The 20,828-nt window shown below is 45.5% G+C and overlaps 1 protein-coding gene across 1 annotated transcript; it reads left to right on the top strand.

Annotated features, from left to right (window-relative positions):
- Nucleotides 1–10,051: 10,051 nt before the first annotated feature.
- On the top strand, nucleotides 10,052–20,573 carry LOC135375842 (zinc finger protein 431-like). Its single transcript, XM_064608485.1, has 6 exons — nucleotides 10,052–10,136; nucleotides 14,495–15,255; nucleotides 15,302–15,491; nucleotides 15,589–15,972; nucleotides 16,070–16,165; nucleotides 19,513–20,573. Exons 1-6 carry the CDS (start codon nucleotides 10,052–10,054, stop codon nucleotides 20,571–20,573), a joined length of 2,577 nt encoding a protein of 858 aa, XP_064464555.1.
- Nucleotides 20,574–20,828: the final 255 nt, after the last annotated feature.

Below are 20,828 nucleotides of genomic sequence, written 5' to 3'. Positions count from 1 at the left end.
AGAGTGACCAAGGTTATGTTAGCGGAGCCGATTACGCATTTGATATGTTGCGGAGCGGGTCTGTTCATGTAGAATATGCACCCCTGGAGATTGACCAAGGTTAGGTCAGGAGAACCTGTTATGTATTTTACACTTTGGGGAATGTTTTAGTTTACGTAGAATATGCACACGTCGAGAGTGACCAAGGTTATGTTAGCGGAGCCGATTACGCATTTGATATGTTGCGGGGCGGGTCAGTTCATGTAGAATATGCACCCCTGGAGATTGACCAAGGTTAGGTCAGGAGAACCTGTTATGTATTTTACACTTTGGGGAATGTTTTAGTTTACGTAGAATATGCACACGTCGAGAGTGACCAAGGTCATGTTAGCGCAGCCGATTACGCATTTGATATGTTGCGGAGCGGGTCAGTTCATGTAGAATATGCACCCCTGGAGATTGACCAAGGTTAGGTCAGGAGAACCTGTTATGTATTTTACACTTTGGGGAGTGTTTTAGTTTACGTAGAATATGCACACGTCGAGAGTGACCAAGGTTATGTTAGCGGAGCCGATTACGCATTTGATATGTTGCGGAGCGGGTCAGTTCATGTAGAATATGCACCCCTGGAGATTGACCAAGGTTAGGTCAGGAGAACCTGTTATGTATTTTACACTTTGGGGAATGTTTTAGTTTATGTAGAATATGCACACGTCGAGAGTGACCAAGGTTATGTTAGCGGAGCCGATTACGCATTTGATATGTTGCGGAGCGGGTCAGTTCATGTAGAATATGCACCCCTGGAGATTGACCAAGGTTAGGTCAGGAGAACCTGTTATGTATTTTACACTTTGGGGAATGTTTTAGTTTATGTAGAATATGCACACGTCGAGAGTGACCAAGGTTATGTTAGCGGAGCCGATTACGCATTTGATATGTTGCGGAGCGGGTCAGTTCATGTAGAATATGCACCCGTCGGGATTGACCAAGGTTAAGTCAGGAGAGCCTGCTATGTATTTGACGTGTTGGGGGAGTGTATCAGTTTATGTAGAATATGACACTGACCGACCGCTGCGGTGCGCCACTTGCGACACCCTCCGCCGACGCCGTTTCCAAACTGGCGCACCGAGGGCCGAATGAAGGCTTCTTCGCACTTATGTTTTCGTCTCATTGTAGGACTCTTGGGCAGTCGTACTTTCTTTTGCCTGTTGTAACAATCTTTAAAATTGTTCGGACGAGGTTGTTCGCGGTGTCAGTGCAAGTAAAAATTGAATTCAATCATATTGAACCTCACGGTTGGAAATTGCACACAGTTTTTAGTCGCTCTATCATGACAGCGGCAAAAACAAAATACTTTGACAATTTTTCGCAGAGCACAGAGGCAACGTTGTGTTATAGCTCCTGAATAGAATATTTATTTCACTTGTCCACGAAATGTTCCAAATATGACGAAAGCTGACTGCTGAAAAAGCTCGGACTAGTGTGCCACACGGCCGCTGTCCTTATAGCTCCTTTATATAAATTTGTCATGCAAGACTAAATGTCGCCAACATGTGACATGGTCTTAGACTTCTAACGGTAGACGTCGAAATAACGTATAACGTTATGGACAGCTTCTAGACGTCTAAATGTATCGGTATCCCTAAAGTCTCAAGTTAGCCCATTTTTAGACGTATACTAGCGTATGTGTTACATGGGTTGTACATGGCATTCATTTCCACGATATCTAAGTTCCAGGGAAGACCCCCAGTACGTGTTCGTTGTAGCTACTGTGTAATCGGTGAGAAGGCACGCTGCGAATGCGTCAGTAGCTGTGTGTCAGTGTGTCAAGGCTGCCAGAGATTATATTTCCACAAAGTAGTGGAAGGCCGAAAGCGTCCTACACGAGAGGTGCGTTATTTCCTTGGCAACCACGCGTTCACAACCACATGTGCACGTGAAACATAAAAACTAAAACAAAATTCGACGTCGACCGTAATTAAGGTGACAAGGTTATGGCCATGAACGAGACAGGGATTCAGATTATACAGAGCGTAGAAACTGTTGCGTGGTGCATGATTCGGAGAATACGCAATTAACACGTACGGGGTGATGTATTTACTAGAACAAGAAAAAAAAAAGGAAGGATGAAACACAGCATGTTAGACAGGAAAAAAAAAAAAGAGACGCGTGTTGCTTACTACGTATTCCAAGGATAAGAACAAGTAGAAAGAAACAAGGATGGCAAAGTGTAAAATACGAAGCGACGCCGTGCAAAACTATGCGGTAACCTCATAACTGCGGATCCTCGTTTCCTGTTGTTGTACTTTCCGATGCATTCCCAAAGGGTTGCACGTAAATAAGAATCCCGACGTGGACATGTCCACAACTAAATGTCATCGGAGGGAGATCGAAGGCCCTGTGAAATGGGAAACACGCGATGGCGTGCCACTCGAAAGTGCCGTCGGAGTGAAGGCCGCAACGGCGAGACCTGGGCACAGAGAAAAATTCGCTGCGTTCAGCCTATTAAAAAAATGCAACATATTTTTGCTGCTGGATTTAGGGGATACGTTGGCCTTTGAGTAACCGCAAAATTATTGGAATAAGTATTGCGGGCGCTGAGGTATGCCATACCAAACATCGGCAATTTTCTGCTCTTACCTAAATTTACTGACTGATTTCTTTCGGCAAAAAAACGTGTTAGAATGGTTTTCTATAGGGGTGTGCGAATATTCGAATTCTCGAATTTGAATCGAATATCAAACGCTCGAACTATTCCATTCGCGAATCGAATATCCAATATTCGGTTTTTCGAATATTCGACTATTCCACGAATATGAACGACACAACCCAAAAGTGGGCTTCACCTGATGCTCCCGTGCATGAGGTGAAGCCTGCTTTACGAAATTGCCCTAGCTGCAGGACTAACACAGGCGAGACGGTGTTTAGTTTAAGATAACGTTATCCAAAGTTAGGTTTGTAGACATCGTCTGTGGAAGGGGCGGCGCCCCTCCCACATGCAGTTTAGCGGTGCCGACGAGCGACTTTAATTTGATGTCTGTGAGGTTGCCTTCAAAAAGTTAGGACTCTCGAATAATGACTACAGCCCACGGACAAGAAGGGTGTCTCAAAGATGTCCTTTACGTCTAAAATTTCAGTAGTGCAACTTCCTAGGGCGAGTGCAAAGAAACTAAAAGGTGTTCATGGCAAAGCTGAGGCAGGAGGCGTTTGTTTCACAAATGGCCTGTGGTTGTCTGAAACAATTACAGCCTCATCCATATAACATGCTACTGCCTGGCATAAAATTTTGAAATGACGGTAACCACTCCAGTACTCCAGTAAGTGTAGGCTCACCTGAAAAGCAGGAAGCACTCTCACGTAAAATTAAAAGAGTAGGGGCTTTAAACAGAAGAATGGCATATGTCTCTCTTGTGACAGTTAATGCCAGAAAAAAAAAAAAGCTAAAAGCACTAAAGCCATGGGCTACAAAATGGAAACTTTTAGTGCGAAAGTCACATATTGTAAATTTTGCACGAATATTCGACATTCGATTCCGTATTCGGAATTTTTTCCCCCATTCGATTCGATATTCGATTAGACTTAAAATATTCGGATTCGCACACCCCTAGTTTTCCATATATTGAACGATAGAGGAAAGATTGCACATTAAAAGCGTGCTTCATTTATGAATATGTAGATTGCCGTCGAGGAGCAATGAGCGCTACAAAACGTGAAAAAATTTTGTCATATCTGCTGATTTTGGCATTTTTTCTTCAACGTCCCTTTAAAGTGACATCGTTTAAACTCCGTACAGGTATACTAGGGTGCTCAGACTTTACGTGTGCTAGCTGTGAGGGCCGTGATGCGAATGAAGTGGTATCAGTAAGACTGGAAAGTCGCGAGAAAAATTACGTCGCGTAGAGGGCGCCACCTTACCCACTCTCCATCTGTGCACTGGTTGATCGTAGGAAGCTCCGGGAACCTGCTTTCGTCTTCACGTAAGGTCACTTACAACATGTTTCTTTTTTTTTTTTCAAATAAAAAAATGTAATCGACGGACCTTGGTCAATTTAAAATGCAATTACCCAAATATGTAAGAGGCTTTCATTGACCTGTCCTAAATATTTTTATGAGTGGCCAATGTAATAAATAATGAAAGATGAAAGATTTCCGTCGTATGAATGTGTGTATGAGTGAGCAAAAATGTACGAGTGAAAGGAGGGTGAGTGAGAGTGAGTGGCTGGTTTGTCGTCCCTTCAGATGACGCACCCCGAAAGTCGCTGGAGAGCCGTGTTAGCTTAACTCAATTGGTAGAGCCCTGGACCGGCAATCCAGAAGATGTGGGTTCGATCCCTACAGCTGGCTATCCTTTTCAGTGACTTTCACCGTTGATTTCTTAGGCAATTTGAGGCTTTGTGTGTATCTGTCCCTTCTATGTTGTTCCAGCCTCAGAACATCAGTTTATCTCGTGTAATAAATAAAGCAGCTAGAAAACAAGACGCAAGTAAAACTGTGACCTTATGTTCGCCCTCAAAGTTACGAGCGTAAGCGTTTGTCCGGTGGGCTTTTGTCGGGAGATACACCGTACGAGCGGTGCAGTCCCTTGAGAAAGTTGCCTGATTTCAGGGAAGGAGCGGGACCACAACGCATTGTGTCGCCGAAATAGTTGTACTTAGGCCAAACACCACAGCACGTTGTCCTCTCTTCTAGCATTACATGATAACTCATTGCAGTTATGCTCCTACATTTGACCCGAACGTGAAAACAATATACTCCCAATTTAAAATTACCCCAGCATTTTCTTCCACGTTGATATGTTATCCCTCGTTGCACCACAAGGGAGACCGTTAATTTTTCTCCCTACACTCTTAGAAAAATTGGTGGAGCAGTTACACCTTTTAGAAGGTAATACTTTTCACTATATGTTGTGACTGAAAGGTTGTAAAGTTCTAGCTGCTACCTCACTCTCAAAACAGAACTTCAACGCATAGCACGTTTTCCCGCTTCTAATTCGGTCAGCCATGGGGGCGTTACTCCTTTCTGCAGTATTTTGGATAAATGATGATTTCATTTACCACCACTTTTTACACCCTTTATTAGACGCCATGTTGACGTCGATGTCAACTATAGAAGTTACCCCCTTTTCAAACCCTTCTTTCTTTCTTCTCCCTGATTTGAATGGGGAATGCATCGGAAAGTACAACAACAGGAAACGAGAAACCTCAGTTATGAGGTTATCGCATAGTTTTGCACGGCGTCGCTTCGTATTTTACACTTTGCCATCCTTGTTTCTTTCTACTTTTTCTTCTTCTCTTTGGAATACGTAGTAAGCAACACGCGTCTTTTTTTTTTCTGCCTAATGTAACATGTTGTGTTCACGTGGCTGTGTGTCATCCCTTCTTTTTTTTTGTTCGTGTACGTGTTGATTGCGTATTCTGCGAATCCATGCAGCACACAACAGTTTCCACGCTCTGTATAATCTGAATCCCTATGTCGGTCATGGCCATAATCTTAATTACGGTTGACGTCGAATTTTGTTTTAGTTTTTACATCCCACGTGCACATGTGGCTGTGAACGCGTGCTTGCAAAGGAAATGCCATGTACAAGGTACTTACTGGAAAGTCAATTCTCGTCGAAGACTTTTCAGAAATCTCATTAAAAACTCACTGTAACGGTTCACAAACAGATTTATGAAGGACAATGGAATCACGTACGCCTGTATGGAGTGTCCTATGAAAGCCAGGCAGTTTCTGTAGTCTACACACATCTGAAATATCCTCTCTATACAGGTAAGCACTTCTTTGAGAGATAACCGCTCTTTATTACTTCCTGTACTGGACTAGCATGGTTCTCTGTTTGCAGTGCTTTGCGTTGATTATTATGTGGTGTAATGCAATTGAGTACATCTAATCACTTCATAACCACGGCTCCTTTGGCACAGTTCTAACCATACCACGTTTGTGATATGATAAGACGTCAGTCTGTTCCTCCCTCAAAATATCTTGACTCAAAGATGACTCTGAAAAACGAGGGCGTTGGAAAAAAAAAGACCCCTGTAATAGTATCAATTTATCATCAGAAAAGCACAACAGCCGAAAAGCGTATTTTCAGCGTCAACGTCAAAGTTTTAGAAGCCTAACTCGAAGCCTAATGCGAAACTCGCAACTAAGTTTTTTACACGAGACAGTTCATGTTCTGAGGCTGGAACACATGTCTAGAAGGACAAACACAAACGTGTTTATCATTTCTTTTATCATTTTTCACTTTCACACGGAGGAAGCGAGGTTTCTACCAAAACTATTTCTGACGACTTCAAACAAACAAGCTCTTTTACAAGAGAGAAACTGGTGTTCTGAGGCTGGAACAATTTTATTTCTTTCTCCAGGAAAGTTTCAACGATCTCTTCGTGGACACCACTGATCTCGATTGTAAAAGGCTGGATCGCGGATTGGGAGCGCGAGCGTGAAGAAACCGGCCGCCATCTTACTGTACCCACAACAGTCGCCGCAGCGATCATGGCAACTTCTTGCAATTACGGTCGTACCAACCGTACTGGCAAGTTTACAGGGCCTAAATTTATACAGGTGAGTCACTCTTCATCAAGGAATAAATAGGCGTCCATTCTGTATATTTAGTTGACCATTATGAAGTGTTTTTTTGCCCAAAACGAGCACTGGATGCAGGTTGCTTGATCGCTCTTCCGACGTTCAATCGAGCACACTTGCATTTTACCCGGCGGCAAATACAGTTTGAGTGCATAATATGCTTGAAAGAACACGTTACACTACACAGGTAGTGTTGTCATCAATATATGTGCGAGCACTCGAGCGCTTTTTTGCATGCATTGCTAGCATGGTACGCGGTGTTCTTTGCGGAGGCAAGTGCCACATTCATTTCTTTGAATTACCTTCGCGCACAAGCTCGGTATTACGTCATAATGAGACCACGATTGTCACAATTTTTCATCTATTGGTATTGTTTTGTGCCTTGGTTTGATTTGTGACAAAGAATCCTTTGTAACGGTGGTGTGGCGCGACTTGAATAACGCCTTTGTGTCTGAGCTGTACGTCAGCTTGTTACGATAGTAATAATTTGTAGCGTGTCGTGCTATTTGTAGCAGTTTTAAGGCAAAAGTGGTCTCTCAATACAGGTTTCGTCATGAGAGCTACCCAGTGAATAATCTGTGCAGTGTGATACGGCTGGGTGTACAGGTAAGTATCACGTTCCTCATCCACTGGTTTCTACTTTACAGGAAGGAACAACCTCAGTGCACGCACTGTGGTTAGCCTCTCTCAGTTTTGCATATTTTCTTACATGTTCACATCAGAAACACACCTTACACTTTAGGCTCCTTCACCCAGCAATATAATAATTAGAGATTATAATTTTTTTTTAGAAGAGTTCCCCATATTCTTTTCAGACTAGTTTTTAATCTTTTTAATTTTTAGAAGATACAGGGATTGTAAACCATGTTTTAAACTGATGTTTTAGCATTTGTCCAATGCATTTATTAAACAACATATTCATTTTTAACTGGTTGTACCCAAATCAATGTTCTGATGTATTATTTCCTTTGTTGTCGATGCACCATAAAAAATTGGAATAATCATCATCAATGCAGGTTACTTCACAGCTGCCTCGACATACTCAAGAAATGAGTGCAGAACCTGCGTAATGCCCACAAACTTTGACAACCACAGCATCTCCAGAAAGTAAAGGCATATGTGTCACATGGGACTTCTAAAGGCATTCACAGTATATAATACCTTGTATGAACTGTTGTAGATCTAAGCAGCCTCTACAGTACACTCTCAGAAATTGAAACTTGTCAGGGAACTGTGATAATTGTTTCAGTTAATAGGCATGCACATACACGCTATAAGAAGAAAATTATTTATTGAGAATGCACTTTTCTGGCTACTCATGTTGTTTACATCTACTGCTGATCACATTCATTTATCACATATTATATTCTTATATGTTATTATTATATTATCACATATTCGATCACATTAACTTTAAAATTTAGCATATATGAGAAAATATCAGGAGGGAGGTTGCTATTCATTGCTCATTCCAACCTAAAATTGAGTGCTACAAACTTCGAGAGCGTACCTGACCATTGTTGTTCCTAAAATATATATTGTCATTGTAGGAAGGTCACAAAACAATAAATGTAGTCTTTTGCGACCTCCCTGCACGTTCATTGTATCCTGAAACACATAAGTGCAAGAAATAAATCTTGAGCTTGAATAAACTTGATGTTGTATAAACTTTACATAAAATGTTGAATAATATAATGAATGATATAAAATATTGAATAAACTTGAACTCGTATATTCTCTTTACTCATCATCAGTGATCTTCATTACAAAAGCGTATCGTGTTAGACTTTTTTGTTTGCGTTTCACAGACTGGGTACACGAGGGCCAAAATGACAAAATCACAGCTGTTTCAAGCTCCAAATAGTCCTGTTGCAATTTGATGACCATACGTGGAGCTGCATTTTTTGGAACATGCTCCACATAACAAGCATGACAAAGTCAGCGCTGGATAGCAGGACCCCGTCCCCAAGCAGCTTTTCTCATGCTGCAGTTGTATTCAACAAAAGCATGTGAGTGCTGGAGAAGGACATTCAGTTTGGCACAACCGTGCCTGCAAATAATCAGAAGAAATAAAGAAAGAAGCAAACAAACATAGAAGGGCTGTACTTCAAAAAGAGAAGTCCTGTGTCTCAAGGAGGTGTTACCACTTTCTAAGTAACTTAATTGATTAAGCTTACATCACTACCTGATTAACTGTCCTAACGAGTGTGATCTAATTGCGTGAAGTAATTATTTGGGCTGCTTCGGTGTGTCCATATTTGCGAGGCAAAGCACCGCTGTCGTTTACTAGAAGACTCTTTCTAAGGCGATGCTTGATATAAATCATACTAAACGCATACACGGCTAAAACAACGGCTGTGATTCTACAGAACGATCTTTCTGCCATGCGAGTATATCTTTTCCCGGACCGTTGTAACAATTTTTGTCCAGAACGCAGTACGGGATATTATATACATGGTTGTTGTTAACCTCAAGTCGTTTCTTATTGAAATATTGGCTGGGAAACGTGCTGTAGTACAATCCCCAGCGCTGCACTGCAGTGACGGTCTAGTTTCGGAATGCAAAACATAACGTAATTAAGAATCGAACGGCAGGACACCTGTGAAACACTGTTAGGATACATCAGTATACTGGCACCTTACAAAATTGTGTGATGACAAACAACGATCAATGCTAGCAGCGCAATAAATACTCACAATCTCTGTTGCCTCCCATTGTTTTCTATGGGCACACACAGCACTTTAGGGCCCACCAACATGGCGGCCCGAAGGCACGCCTCTCCCCCACGAGCCCCTCTCCCATGCGCGATCCAGCCTTTATACATAGAGATCAGTGGCCTGGAAGGACGCCAGGGTTGCCAGCGGCAGCACGTGGGTGCAGCCGAGTGGTTCGAATTATCCATAACCACGTAAATTTGTGTGCGAATTAACGGGCTGCCTTATACATTGATATGTATGAGAGCTTGGCGGGACCGCGATGACTTGTTTGAATTATCGAGAAATTCGAATTAACGAGGTGTGAATTAACGAGCTTTTACTGTATTGTAGAAGTTGAGGACGCAATAATTGGGACGATAAGTAGCGCCACCGCTACCTTTCAAAGATGCGGCGCTGGGAAGGGATGTCTCTGACATGGTCGTTGTAATCTAGTAGGTCGTGAGTAAAACGTATCCGCGCATGACCGCCTGGTGTTAGATAGGGCTCGATAGAAGTAGAGGAAGATGTTCCCTCTCCACATTGTTCTATCCCCCTTAAGCTTTTTGTTTCGTTTTTTTTTTCTTGTTCGCTCTGTGCTACAACAGTGTCTCGTTCCCGGGTGTGTTTTACTGAGGAAAATATTGCTGATCGACCTGAAGTTGCACGTACTCGGAGGACTTCCAGAACTTGAGTTGGCAGACAGTTGCGCATCGCCACCGAAACGCGCGTCAACGGATTGTCCGCGGTTGAGGTGCGTCCTTCTGGATGATGCGGTTCCGATAGTGAGAATGATGACGTCTATGGCATTGGATGACGAGTACTGGACGAAGTCGTCAGTCTCAAAGGATGCGTGGGATGGAGAGCCTTACATGAAATGTAAGGTATCATGTACTGGGGGAAAAAGCTTTGGGCTCAAGTCCAGCTTTAGAGCCGGGTAAAATGCTTTTGCACTCATAACGAAGGCGCGCACGTTCTACTTTTTCGTTGACAGTGTCTTACCTGTGCCGTTCTTCGTTGACGTGATCCGAACTGGCGATTTTGCAAAAAGCTTGTTTTGGACGTCAACTCTTGTATACAGCCATCAGATTTTGTGTACCAGTCAGTATCGTAATCAAATTGGGTAAACTTAAGCAGATGCTTTGTTGTGTGGAAAATTGGCAGAGTTGGCTCTGCAGACACGGAGGTCCTTTATCCAACTTCGCGTTATGGCAATTTGTGTGGAATTGCACCGCATATGTTGTGTTTCTAACTGCGAAAGGTAACCATGCTTGTGACCGAAGGAATCAAGTGTGATACCCAAAACGCACTGATGCAGGATCCACATCGCGCGCAATCGTGATTTGGCAGCTATTGTGATCGCCCTCAGGTGCGGACAAAGCGAGTCTCGGTGACAGTGATCAACAACGCACACACTTGTCCACCATTTGGAAACGTGATTACACACACTTGAAGGAGGGTTGGCTTCCTTTCACCCTCTCTTTCTCGCTATTCTCACTGCCGCTTCCGGCTTGGCAAGATGGCAGCGATGACAGCGGCCCCACTAAGAAAACAACATCGACAAACGAAGAGACAGATGATATATCATTGGTATTTATGTGAATATCTTTCAACGAGACATCCTGGGCCAGTGTTTCCTTTTAATTTGAAACTTAGGGGGTGTTGTGGAAAGTTTTCACCAGAGGGCTGCAAATGAAAAACCAAGATCAAGAACGTGAAATCAGTTACTGCGATAATTATGACTTTGTGGTGTGAATTACTTCGCATGGTGCATCTTACTGGCCAACTTAACAGTTTTATAGGAAGACAACAGGGTGTTAAAAATGCCTTGTGTGCTACTTTAACATAAACAAGCGTGTGGTCATGAGTGTCACTCGCGAAAGGAAACCGCTCACGTTCAACAACAACCTTATTTTTGACCTTGGAGAATGGGGAGTTTCATCGCCAGAGGCGATATTCTACCCCATTGCTGGTGGGAATGTGGGGAATAAAATAACGAGCCCCTTCACAATAACGATCCAAGTCCGATGGTGTCCAGAAACCCCCGACCTCGTCTGGGTGTGGAAACCGGACCGTAAGGTTGGGCTTTCCGAGAAACTCATGCGACGGTACTTTGGCCCATACGAAGTGCTTCGCCAATCTTCGCCCGTAAACTATGTCGTCCGCATGGCTGACAGCGCGCAACGCCGAACTCACAGGGCTTCAAAAGAAGACGTCGTACACGTGTCGCGCATGAAGCCATACCACAGTCCCAATCATTGATCAGGATGATCAATACCTCCACGGGGGGGATAGTGATACGTGACGAAGTGTGGGTGTCGCGCGGAGATTCATTCTCTCGGCTGCCCGGCTTCCGGCTGCTCACGTTCAATTATTGTATTAACTCAATGAATCTCTCAAGGGTCTCCGAATACAAATATCTGGGCGTTTTTCTTACATCAGACTTGCGCTGCAATACGCACATCCAATACATAACGAAGAAGGCTAACAAGAAATTATGGTTTCTAAAACGTCATCTTCGTGAATGCACAACTCGTACTAAGTTAACAGCATTCAGTACATTAGTCCATCCTATTTTGGGACATAGTGATAATGTTTAGGACCTTTACACCATTGCGAATATATCCGACTTATTGAATCCATTCAAAGCAGAGCGTTACGTTCTGTCGTCACACCTCAATTACTCCTCTTTACGCACGGAGTGGCTTAATACCGCTGGAAGAGCATAGAAAGACCCATCGGCTCCAGTTCCTTTTTTCAGTTTCTCGGTGGTCAATTTCGAATTCATCATCAGGACTACATCACTCCGCATGTACCCAGATCAACACGGCAAAGCCATCAGAGCACACTCAAAGCGTTCCGGTGGAGGACTGACTGCTTTCAACACTCGTTCTTTCCTCGAACCGTCGAAGAATGGAATTCTCTGTCACGGCATTTGTGAAAGGCCTAACGCGGTTACATGATGCGATATATGTGCCTCGTTGTAAATTATTTTGGAATTTCTGCGACCCCTCCTACTTGGACCCTTTTAGGGTTTGTAGTACTCCATAAGTAAAAATAAAATGTAGTGCTGCGTATGTGGGATATAAGCCCCCGTTAAGGTTTAATTTTCTCGAACATTGGGGGCACCAAAAAACGTGAAAAAGTGTTGCTCGTCCTGCACGTCCTCGTGACGTGTAGGTGGCGTGGCTGCATTTTCTTTGCCTGGTGTTGGAAGCGTCGAAGTGGAAGGGTCCGTCTATCTTCTCGAAGGGCACAACAAATGGGTACAACTCGGGTGGCGTGGTAAGAGCTTAAAGTGGGACTCTGCAACAAAATTTACCACAACGATTGTGACACAGCAGTAACCCTTGCGGTGTCAGGAACGTACGTACGAAATATTGCGTTCCTAAAGTGCGCACGCTTTATTCCAACTAATTATTACGAAGTGAGCGCTTCGCCTCTGTGAAGCAAAAGGACGCTGAAAGCAACACTGCCGACGTCATCCTGTATGGAAGAATGTGAGCTTCATAGCAGACGACAATGCCGGGTAACGTCACAGTATCTTCCTCCAGGCGGAACGCTGTGTGATTTGCATGTTGGTTTTGGTTTGGTATTTTCATCATTTACGAATTAACTACTCGCACAAAATGAATGCGAATGTTGTATTCAGTATTAAGGGAGCGGTCAGTGTTCGGTATGATGCTCACCTAATTTTTTTTAATCCTTCCGAAGTCTTCCTTTAAGGACAGAGCACATTTTTGGTCGGTTAACATTCTCGTAGGAGCCCGAGATTATTCGTGCCTGTAGAGGAGGTGATGTCTCTCTACCTGAGTCCTGACTGGTGATGGTCGAACGTCCCTGACTCGTTCTCGAAGTTCGACCCCCTAACTGCTTTGTGCGAGCGTCACTTGTCTTCAGGAAAACAGCCTTCGTTTGATTGCTTTGGAAAATTGTGACTCGTCCACACGACGGTCTGGTTCTGCAAGGGTGTAGGGGGCAGCACTGTATGTCTCGGAGTGAGCTTCGTGTCGCCGTTTGAAGATAAAAACGTGAGCTGGCAGCTCAGGTTTTTAAACAGTTTTTAAACCTCTCATGCATTGCGTTTGTCACAAAAACAGTTACCACGAGATTTGTGAGGACGCGGGCATTGACACCAGCGATATGTGTCCGGGAAGCAGAGATGAAAGCGGTGATTTGGAGCGTCTGAGTTCTTCGGGCAAGCAGGACGATGACAGTGTGGCTGGTTTAGCAAGCAGCCATCACTGGTGTTATGTCAACAAAGAATGTCCCGCCGTCTGCTCTTCGTTGGTCTCCATTCATTCTCGGGGCATTCGCGAAGCATTTCTATATTTCGGGTGTTGATGAATTTACCGAATACTTTGAGCTTCCTACATTTTTGTATTCTCTCTGTCACCTTTCTGCAGAATGTAACATCTCCGCCATCTCTTTACATAGAACAGAAATATTTGCGCCAGCCTCTATGGAATGCCACGTACTGCAAAGAAAAAAAATATCAATTTAGTGAACAAAATTAGGTATTCTTCAAAACGTTCGAGGGGTTAACTTTTTAATCGGGATTTCGGGCACAAGCGGCAGGGCAGGTTGAGTGGACCATCCTAGTTGCAAGCCATACTTAAAGTCTAACATATCCTGAAACACGCATGTGCGTAAGAATAAGCGTCCTCGAATTTTGATATGCAAATGAGCCGAAGCCATGTTAGTATGGTGAAAAAGAGAGCTTACGTTCCGCGTGCATGCCAGTAACGAAATATGAACAATTTCTTCTTCTTTTTTTTTCAGTCTGCTCTAAAGGGCTGAGCTAGTACATCGTTGGCTGGAATGACTCAGCTGTGTCAAATTAGCATAATGTCTCGGAAGCCCTTCCTGCACGTTCACAGTCACATGATGGCGGAGATAAGCCGTGCATATTTAAGCATAACCTAATTATATGACAATGAAACAAAAATTCTCATACGGAAAAAGAAAAACAAAACGCTCCGACTGTCTCGAATTAAGCTCAAGTGGTTCCCTCTGAAAGTCCTACTCTTCACTTCTTGGCAAATGCCGGAGTATGGTGCGAGCTGCTTTGAGCTTGTGGCCTCAATCATGCACAATGGGGATTATTTGTGGAGTTGGAACGCAAACGGCGTGACGGTGCTTTGTGAATGTGGCGCCACCTAGTTTTTCAAAAGTCCGGAGTCAGATATGCTCCTCGTCTGGTATGCCCTCGTAATGTCCGATTTGTGAAATTTCAGGTGCAAGAGACAGCACTGATATGCTCCACATTAAGGACAAGTCCAGACGCACTTGTGTACAAGAATACTCAGGTTACACTTCTTCATATGCACAGTTCAAAATCAGCACAACAACAGTTGAACTGCAGCTCGACAGCACTGCATTAGTCACTACGAACGATCGACACGCTGGGCAACATAGAGACCAGAGCAAGCCACGGGCACTTGCATGCATGTCGAAAGCCAGCCTAGAATGCCACATGTTTGCACACTGTCACAACGAGTCTGAAAAGTGTTCCACTACTCCTCCATCGGATGTTCAAATGGGAGGGATGGGTTCTGGGTGCAACACCTGTTCCTCTGCATTCTCGTGGTCTGCAGATGACAAGAACCACGTGGCTTCAGAGTTAAGCATGAGCCGGAATCTACAGCAGCACACGAGGACATATTCATCCAAGAAGCCATACACGTGCGATGTCTGCCCTGTGGACTTCACCCGGAATGCTCACCTGGAGCAGCACAAGCGGGCACACACAGGCGATAAGCCATACAAGTGCAATGTCTGCCCTGCTGAGTTCAGCCAGCCCGGGAACCTACAGCGTCACAAGTGCACACACACGGGAGAGAAGCCATACAAGTGCGATGTCTGCCATGCAGAGTTCAGCCTGATTGGGCACCTACAGCAGCACAAGCGGACACACACGGGTGAGAAGCCATACGAGTGCGATGTCTGGGCACCTACAGCGACACAAGTGCACACACGCGGGCGAGAAGCCATACAAGTGCGATGTCTGCCATGCAGAGTTCAGCCTGATTGGGCACTTACAGCAGCACAAGTGGACACACACGGGTGAGAAGCCATACGAGTGCGATGTCTGCCCTGCAGTGTTCAGCCAGCGCGGGAACCTGCAGCGTCACAAGTGCACACACACGGGCGAGAAGCCATACAAGTGCGATGTCTGCCATGCAGAGTTCAGCCTGATTGGGCACCTACAGCAGCACAAGCGGACACACACGGGTGAGAAGCCATACGAGTGCGATGTCTGGGCACCTACAGCGACACAAGTGCACACACGCGGGCGAGAAGCCATACAAGTGCGATGTCTGCCATGCAGAGTTCAGCCTGATTGGGCACTTACAGCAGCACAAGTGGACACACACGGGTGAGAAGCCATACGAGTGCGATGTCTGCCCTGCAGTGTTCAGCCAGCGCGGGAACCTGCAGCGTCACAAGTGCACACACACGGGCGAGAAGCCATACAAGTGCGATGTCTGCCATGCAGAGTTCAGCCTGATTGGGCACTTACAGCAGCACAAGTGGACACACACGGGTGAGAAGCCATACGAGTGCGATGTCTGCCCTGCAGTGTTCAGCCAGCGCGGGAACCTGCAGCGTCACAAGTGCACACACACGGGCGAGAAGCCATACAAGTGCGATGTCTGCCATGCAGAGTTCAGCCTGATTGGGCACCTACAGCAGCACAAGCGGACACACACGGGTGAGAAGCCATACGAGTGCGATGTCTGGGCACCTACAGCGACACAAGTGCACACACGCGGGCGAGAAGCCATACAAGTGCGATGTCTGCCATGCAGAGTTCAGCCTGATTGGGCACCTACAGCAGCACAAGCGGACACACACGGGTGAGAAGCCATACGAGTGCGATGCCCTGCGAAGTTCAGCAGGGGCTGGTACCTAAAGCAGCATATGCGGACACATATGGGCGACAAGCCATACAAGTGCGATCTCTGCCCTGCAGGCTTTAGACAGAGTGCAACCTTGTCGCGTCACAAGCGAACACACACGGGTGAGCAGCCATAAAATTGCAACCTCTGTCCTGCAGTGTTCATCCACAACACCAGCTTGTGGTGTGAAACATGTGCAGTCTCTGTCGTGCAGAATATCACAAGCAGACACCCTGAGGTGAGAAGCCATAGAAGAGCATTCTCTGTTCTGCAGACCTGAGGCACAGCACAAACCTGCAGTGTAACAAGAAGACCTACATGGTTGTGAAGCCATACAGATGCAACCTCTGTACTGCAGAGTTCATGTAGAGCAGGAACACAAAGTTTTTTTGGCTTTTGAACTGAAAAGAAACTGAAAAAAAACCGAAAAGAAAGGCTTTTGAACTGCCCTTCGATGTGGAAGCACCTAAAGCTCCACTGAAGCCTGTTACAAGACGTAAAAAAATATGTACTGTAGCTTTTTCGAGGCAGTTCCCGAGGACAAATAAAGTTGATTTGTGATGCACCATCGCTTTTTGATTGTCTGCTTCGGGACAGCATGATCGTTGCTCTACGGCAAGACAGCAAGCGCCGAAGACAAACGAACGAGGCTGGGGGGGGGGAGGGGGGACGAGAGGAGAGACTAAAAACCCGAGGAGAGAAGGGGAAGGAGGTTGGGAAAGGAGGTCGGTCTGCACATGCGCACTGGGCCCCAGCTTTTTTCCCACGCTGCAGCTCGGGGACGCTGTGAGTGGCTCCTCGAGATCACGTGGTTTGGGCGCCCGCCATTTTCCCTGGACCATTGCGTAAACGGCAGCTTCCGGCGGATGGTTGGGTGGTGACAAATGTGAAACTTAGAAAAAAAGAACAGTGCAAAGAAACAAACAGACCATGATGGGACATCCATACAGTGACTTTCAACTGCTAACCAAGGGTTACTTCCATGAACAACATGCATTGCATTGTTTCCTGTTTGCCTCTTTATTCCTTTGCCTTTTATTCATTTTTTTCTTTATTCCTCTTTATTATGATCATGAATGCTTCTTTTATGCATTACATCTCTTCAACTGATAACATGAACAAATAAATCAACCCAAAGACACAAAAGAAAAATATTTCTACAAGACCCGACAACTTGTAAGAGCAATCCTGACAGTCACGTTTTATTTGATGAGCAGCTATTGTACAATGCGTTACAGTGTGTAACAATTTGTGAATGACATCTCAGGAGAAATCATGGAGAGACAATCGTGTGTGGTATGAGAGAAAAAACGGTGACCAGAACGTTTTCTTTTTTTGTGCCGAGAGGGTTGACTTGGACACTGAAACTGCTAGAACTACAACTAGGACAACTACTGCTCTACAAATTTGACGATACTGGATTCTTGTCCAATTGAGAGTGATAATAGGGTAATAGGATAAATAGGGTCCAGAAATTCCGGCACTAAAAACGATGGGAGTAGCCAGCCACCTGTTTACGTAGTGGCAAGAGCATGCAAGTATCCAAGGTTATTGTGATTTACAAAAGCAGTGACAGAAACTGTCCATCTAATTACCGCCCCATTTCAGTGTTACCGGTCTTTTCCGAGGGTTTTGAATGCGTGATTTATAGATGACTTGCCGCTTATTTTAATAAATAGGACCTTCTCTCCATCGTTAATTTCTTAGGCAATTTGAGGCATTGTATGTATTTGTCCTTTCTATGTTGTTCCAGCCTCGGAACATCGGTTCTCTTATGTTCAACAGTTGTCGCTTGCGTCGATCCCGTCGTATGATTGTGTGTATGAGTGAGGAAAAATGTAAGAGTGAAAGGAGGATGAATGAGAGAGAGTGGTTGATTTTTCCCTTCAGATGACGTGCCCTTGGAAGTCGCTGGGGAGGTGTGTTAGCTTAGCTCAATAGACCTCTACCCGACAAACGTCATCATGACGTTGGTAGACAGACCGAAACCAAAACAGATCGGAAGGGGAAAGCTGGGTTCCACGAATGAGCAATTGTTCGCTGAAAGAAAGTAGGACCGAAAGTCGCGTCCCTTTCAGAGACCATCGTAATCCCCTCAAGACCGTGGCTTTCAGGCGCGACCTTGTTCGCCACTAGTTTTGAACGTAGTTCAACTCTACCAAACTCGTGGCGCTGTCGAACATTATGACGTCATTTGTTTACAAACAGGTAGAGGTCTATTGGTAGAGCCCTGGACCGGTAATCCAGAAGATGTGGGTTCGACTCCTACAGCTGGCTAACCTTTTCAGTGACTTACATCTTTCTGTTCCTTATTGTTTCTGAGCCGATTCGCTTCCCCCCCTCCGCTGAATGTGTCACGAAAAAACCCTGGTGGTTGGAACTCTAGTTCTCACTTCTAGCACTTCTCTAGCACTTCTCTAGCACTTCTCCCTGAAATCATCCCAGTGCCCACATCAAACCCCCGTGCCCCATTCCTTTGTGCTGTCCCCGGTGCATCTGCGAACATCTGTACGCCGCTCGCACCAGCATCTCCTAGATAGCAGAAGGCCTGCGTACTCCTATGTCACACAAATAAGCGTGCTGGTACAATTCTGTTAACGCTGCCATGACATCAATGAAAGAGCGAACAAGAGAAAACATCAGCAGATCGAAAAGCTCACACAGGCCTTCTGCTATGTGTTGCTCACACGCAATGTTCCTCCGTTGCACTAGTACGTAACCACAAAGAAGCACCCATTATTGATCCTTGCGCGTCGGACACCCCTTACAAGAACCACGCCCTAAGTTGTGATGTTCGAGACCAGTAACGTGAATCCAATCACTATAAAGGAATCGGGTGCTTGGCTTATCATATTTTTGGAGCCATTATCGTAAAGGCCTTCCGATCTCCCAGATCTCCTCTAATCATTCAAAATCTCCCCACTGACCCCTGGTTGCGATAAAGAAACGAAGCGGTGGTGATAGCGGATCACAAGAAACAAAGCAACCCTTTCCACTTACGCTATGCTTCACAAAGTCCAGGAAGTGAATTAAGAATTGGTAACACATTTAAAAAAATACTTATACACGAAAAGAAAAACAGAAGGGAATGACTGTCCTGAATGGGTCTCAGGGCATCTGGTTGAAGGACCTTGACCTTGAAGGCACTTGACCTTTCAGCAAATACGAGAGGGGGGCGAGCCACTTTAAACTTGCAACTTCAATCTTGCACAATGGGGATGATTTGCGGAGTCTGACGAGGACAGCGTGAAAAGGCACAGCGAACGTGGTGCCATCTGGATTTTCAAAAATTTTGAACTAGAGATGCGGTTGGACTGGTTCGCCCTCTGAATGTTCGATTTTTGAAATTTCAGGAGCAAGAGAAAGCACCGGTACACTCCATATCAAGGACAAGCCCAGATGCGCTTGTGACCAAGTATCTCCAGGTTGCATTTTCTCAAATGCGCAGTTCAAGATCGGCACAGCAACGGTTGAAGAGCTATTAAACAACTTTGCAGTAGTCACTATGGAAGATCCGCCCAAGGAACGACCTACAGAAAAGAGCAAGTCATGTGGGCTTGCATGCACGTCCAAAGCCAGACTGCAACATCATATGTTTGCACACTGTCACAGTGAGTTTGAGTGTCCTGCTACTCCTCCATCAAATGTTCAGATGGGAGAGGAGGGCTTTGGGTGCGACGTATGTCCCTCTGCATTCTCACAGTCTATCAGTCACGAGAACCACGTGTGGAAGCGTACTCATGAGAAAACATACAGGTGCGATCTCTGTCCTGCAGAGGTCAACCGGAATGCGCATCTACGGCTTCACAAGTGGACACACAAGGGGGAGAAGCCATACAAGTGTGATGTCTGCCCTGCAAAGTTCAGCCGGAGCAGTGACCTGCAGCGCCATAAGAGGACACACACCGGTGAGAAGCCATACAAGTGCGACGTCTGTCCTGCAAAGTTCAGCCAGGGCGGGCACCTACGGGACCACAAGAGGACACACACTGGCGAGAAGTCATACAATTGTGACCTCTGTTCTGCAGAGTTCATCCAGAGCACGCACCTGCAGCATCACAAGAATAAACACATGGGCAAGAAGCCATACAAGTGCTATGTCTGTCCTGCAGAGTTCATCCAGCGCTCACACCTGCAGCGTCATAAAAAGACACACACGGGCGAGAAGCCATACAAGTGTGATCTCTGTCCTGCAGAGTTCATCCAGAGCACGAACATGCAGCGTCACAAGAGGACGCACACGGGCGAGAAGCCATACAAGTGTGATGCCTGCCCTGCAAAGTTCAGCCGGAGCAGTGACCTGCAGCGCCATAAGAGAACACACACCGGTGAGAAGCCATACAAGTGCGATGCCTGTCCTGCAAAGTTCAGCCGGAGCGAGTACCTACGGGACCACAAGCGGACTCACACCTGAGAGAAACCATACAAGTGCAATGTCTGCCCTGCGTAGTTCAGCCAGAGCAGGCACCTAGAGCATCACAAGCGGACACACATGGGGGAGCAGCCATAATAGTGGGACCTCTGTCCCGCAGAACTAAGCCACGGCGTGGAGCGAGAAGTCGTACAGGAGCATTCTCTGTTTTGCGAACACGAGGCAGACCAAGAACCTGCAGCCTTATAAGCGGACATTCATAGGCGTGAAGCCACAGAAATGCAACCTCTGTCCTGC

The sequence above is a fragment of the Ornithodoros turicata genome, unplaced genomic scaffold, assembly GCF_037126465.1.
Source record: "Ornithodoros turicata isolate Travis unplaced genomic scaffold, ASM3712646v1 ctg00000947.1, whole genome shotgun sequence".
NCBI lineage: Eukaryota > Metazoa > Arthropoda > Arachnida > Ixodida > Argasidae > Ornithodoros > Ornithodoros turicata.
Note: the sequence above shows the minus strand (reverse complement) of the source record. Positions and strands in the feature narration are given on the sequence as shown.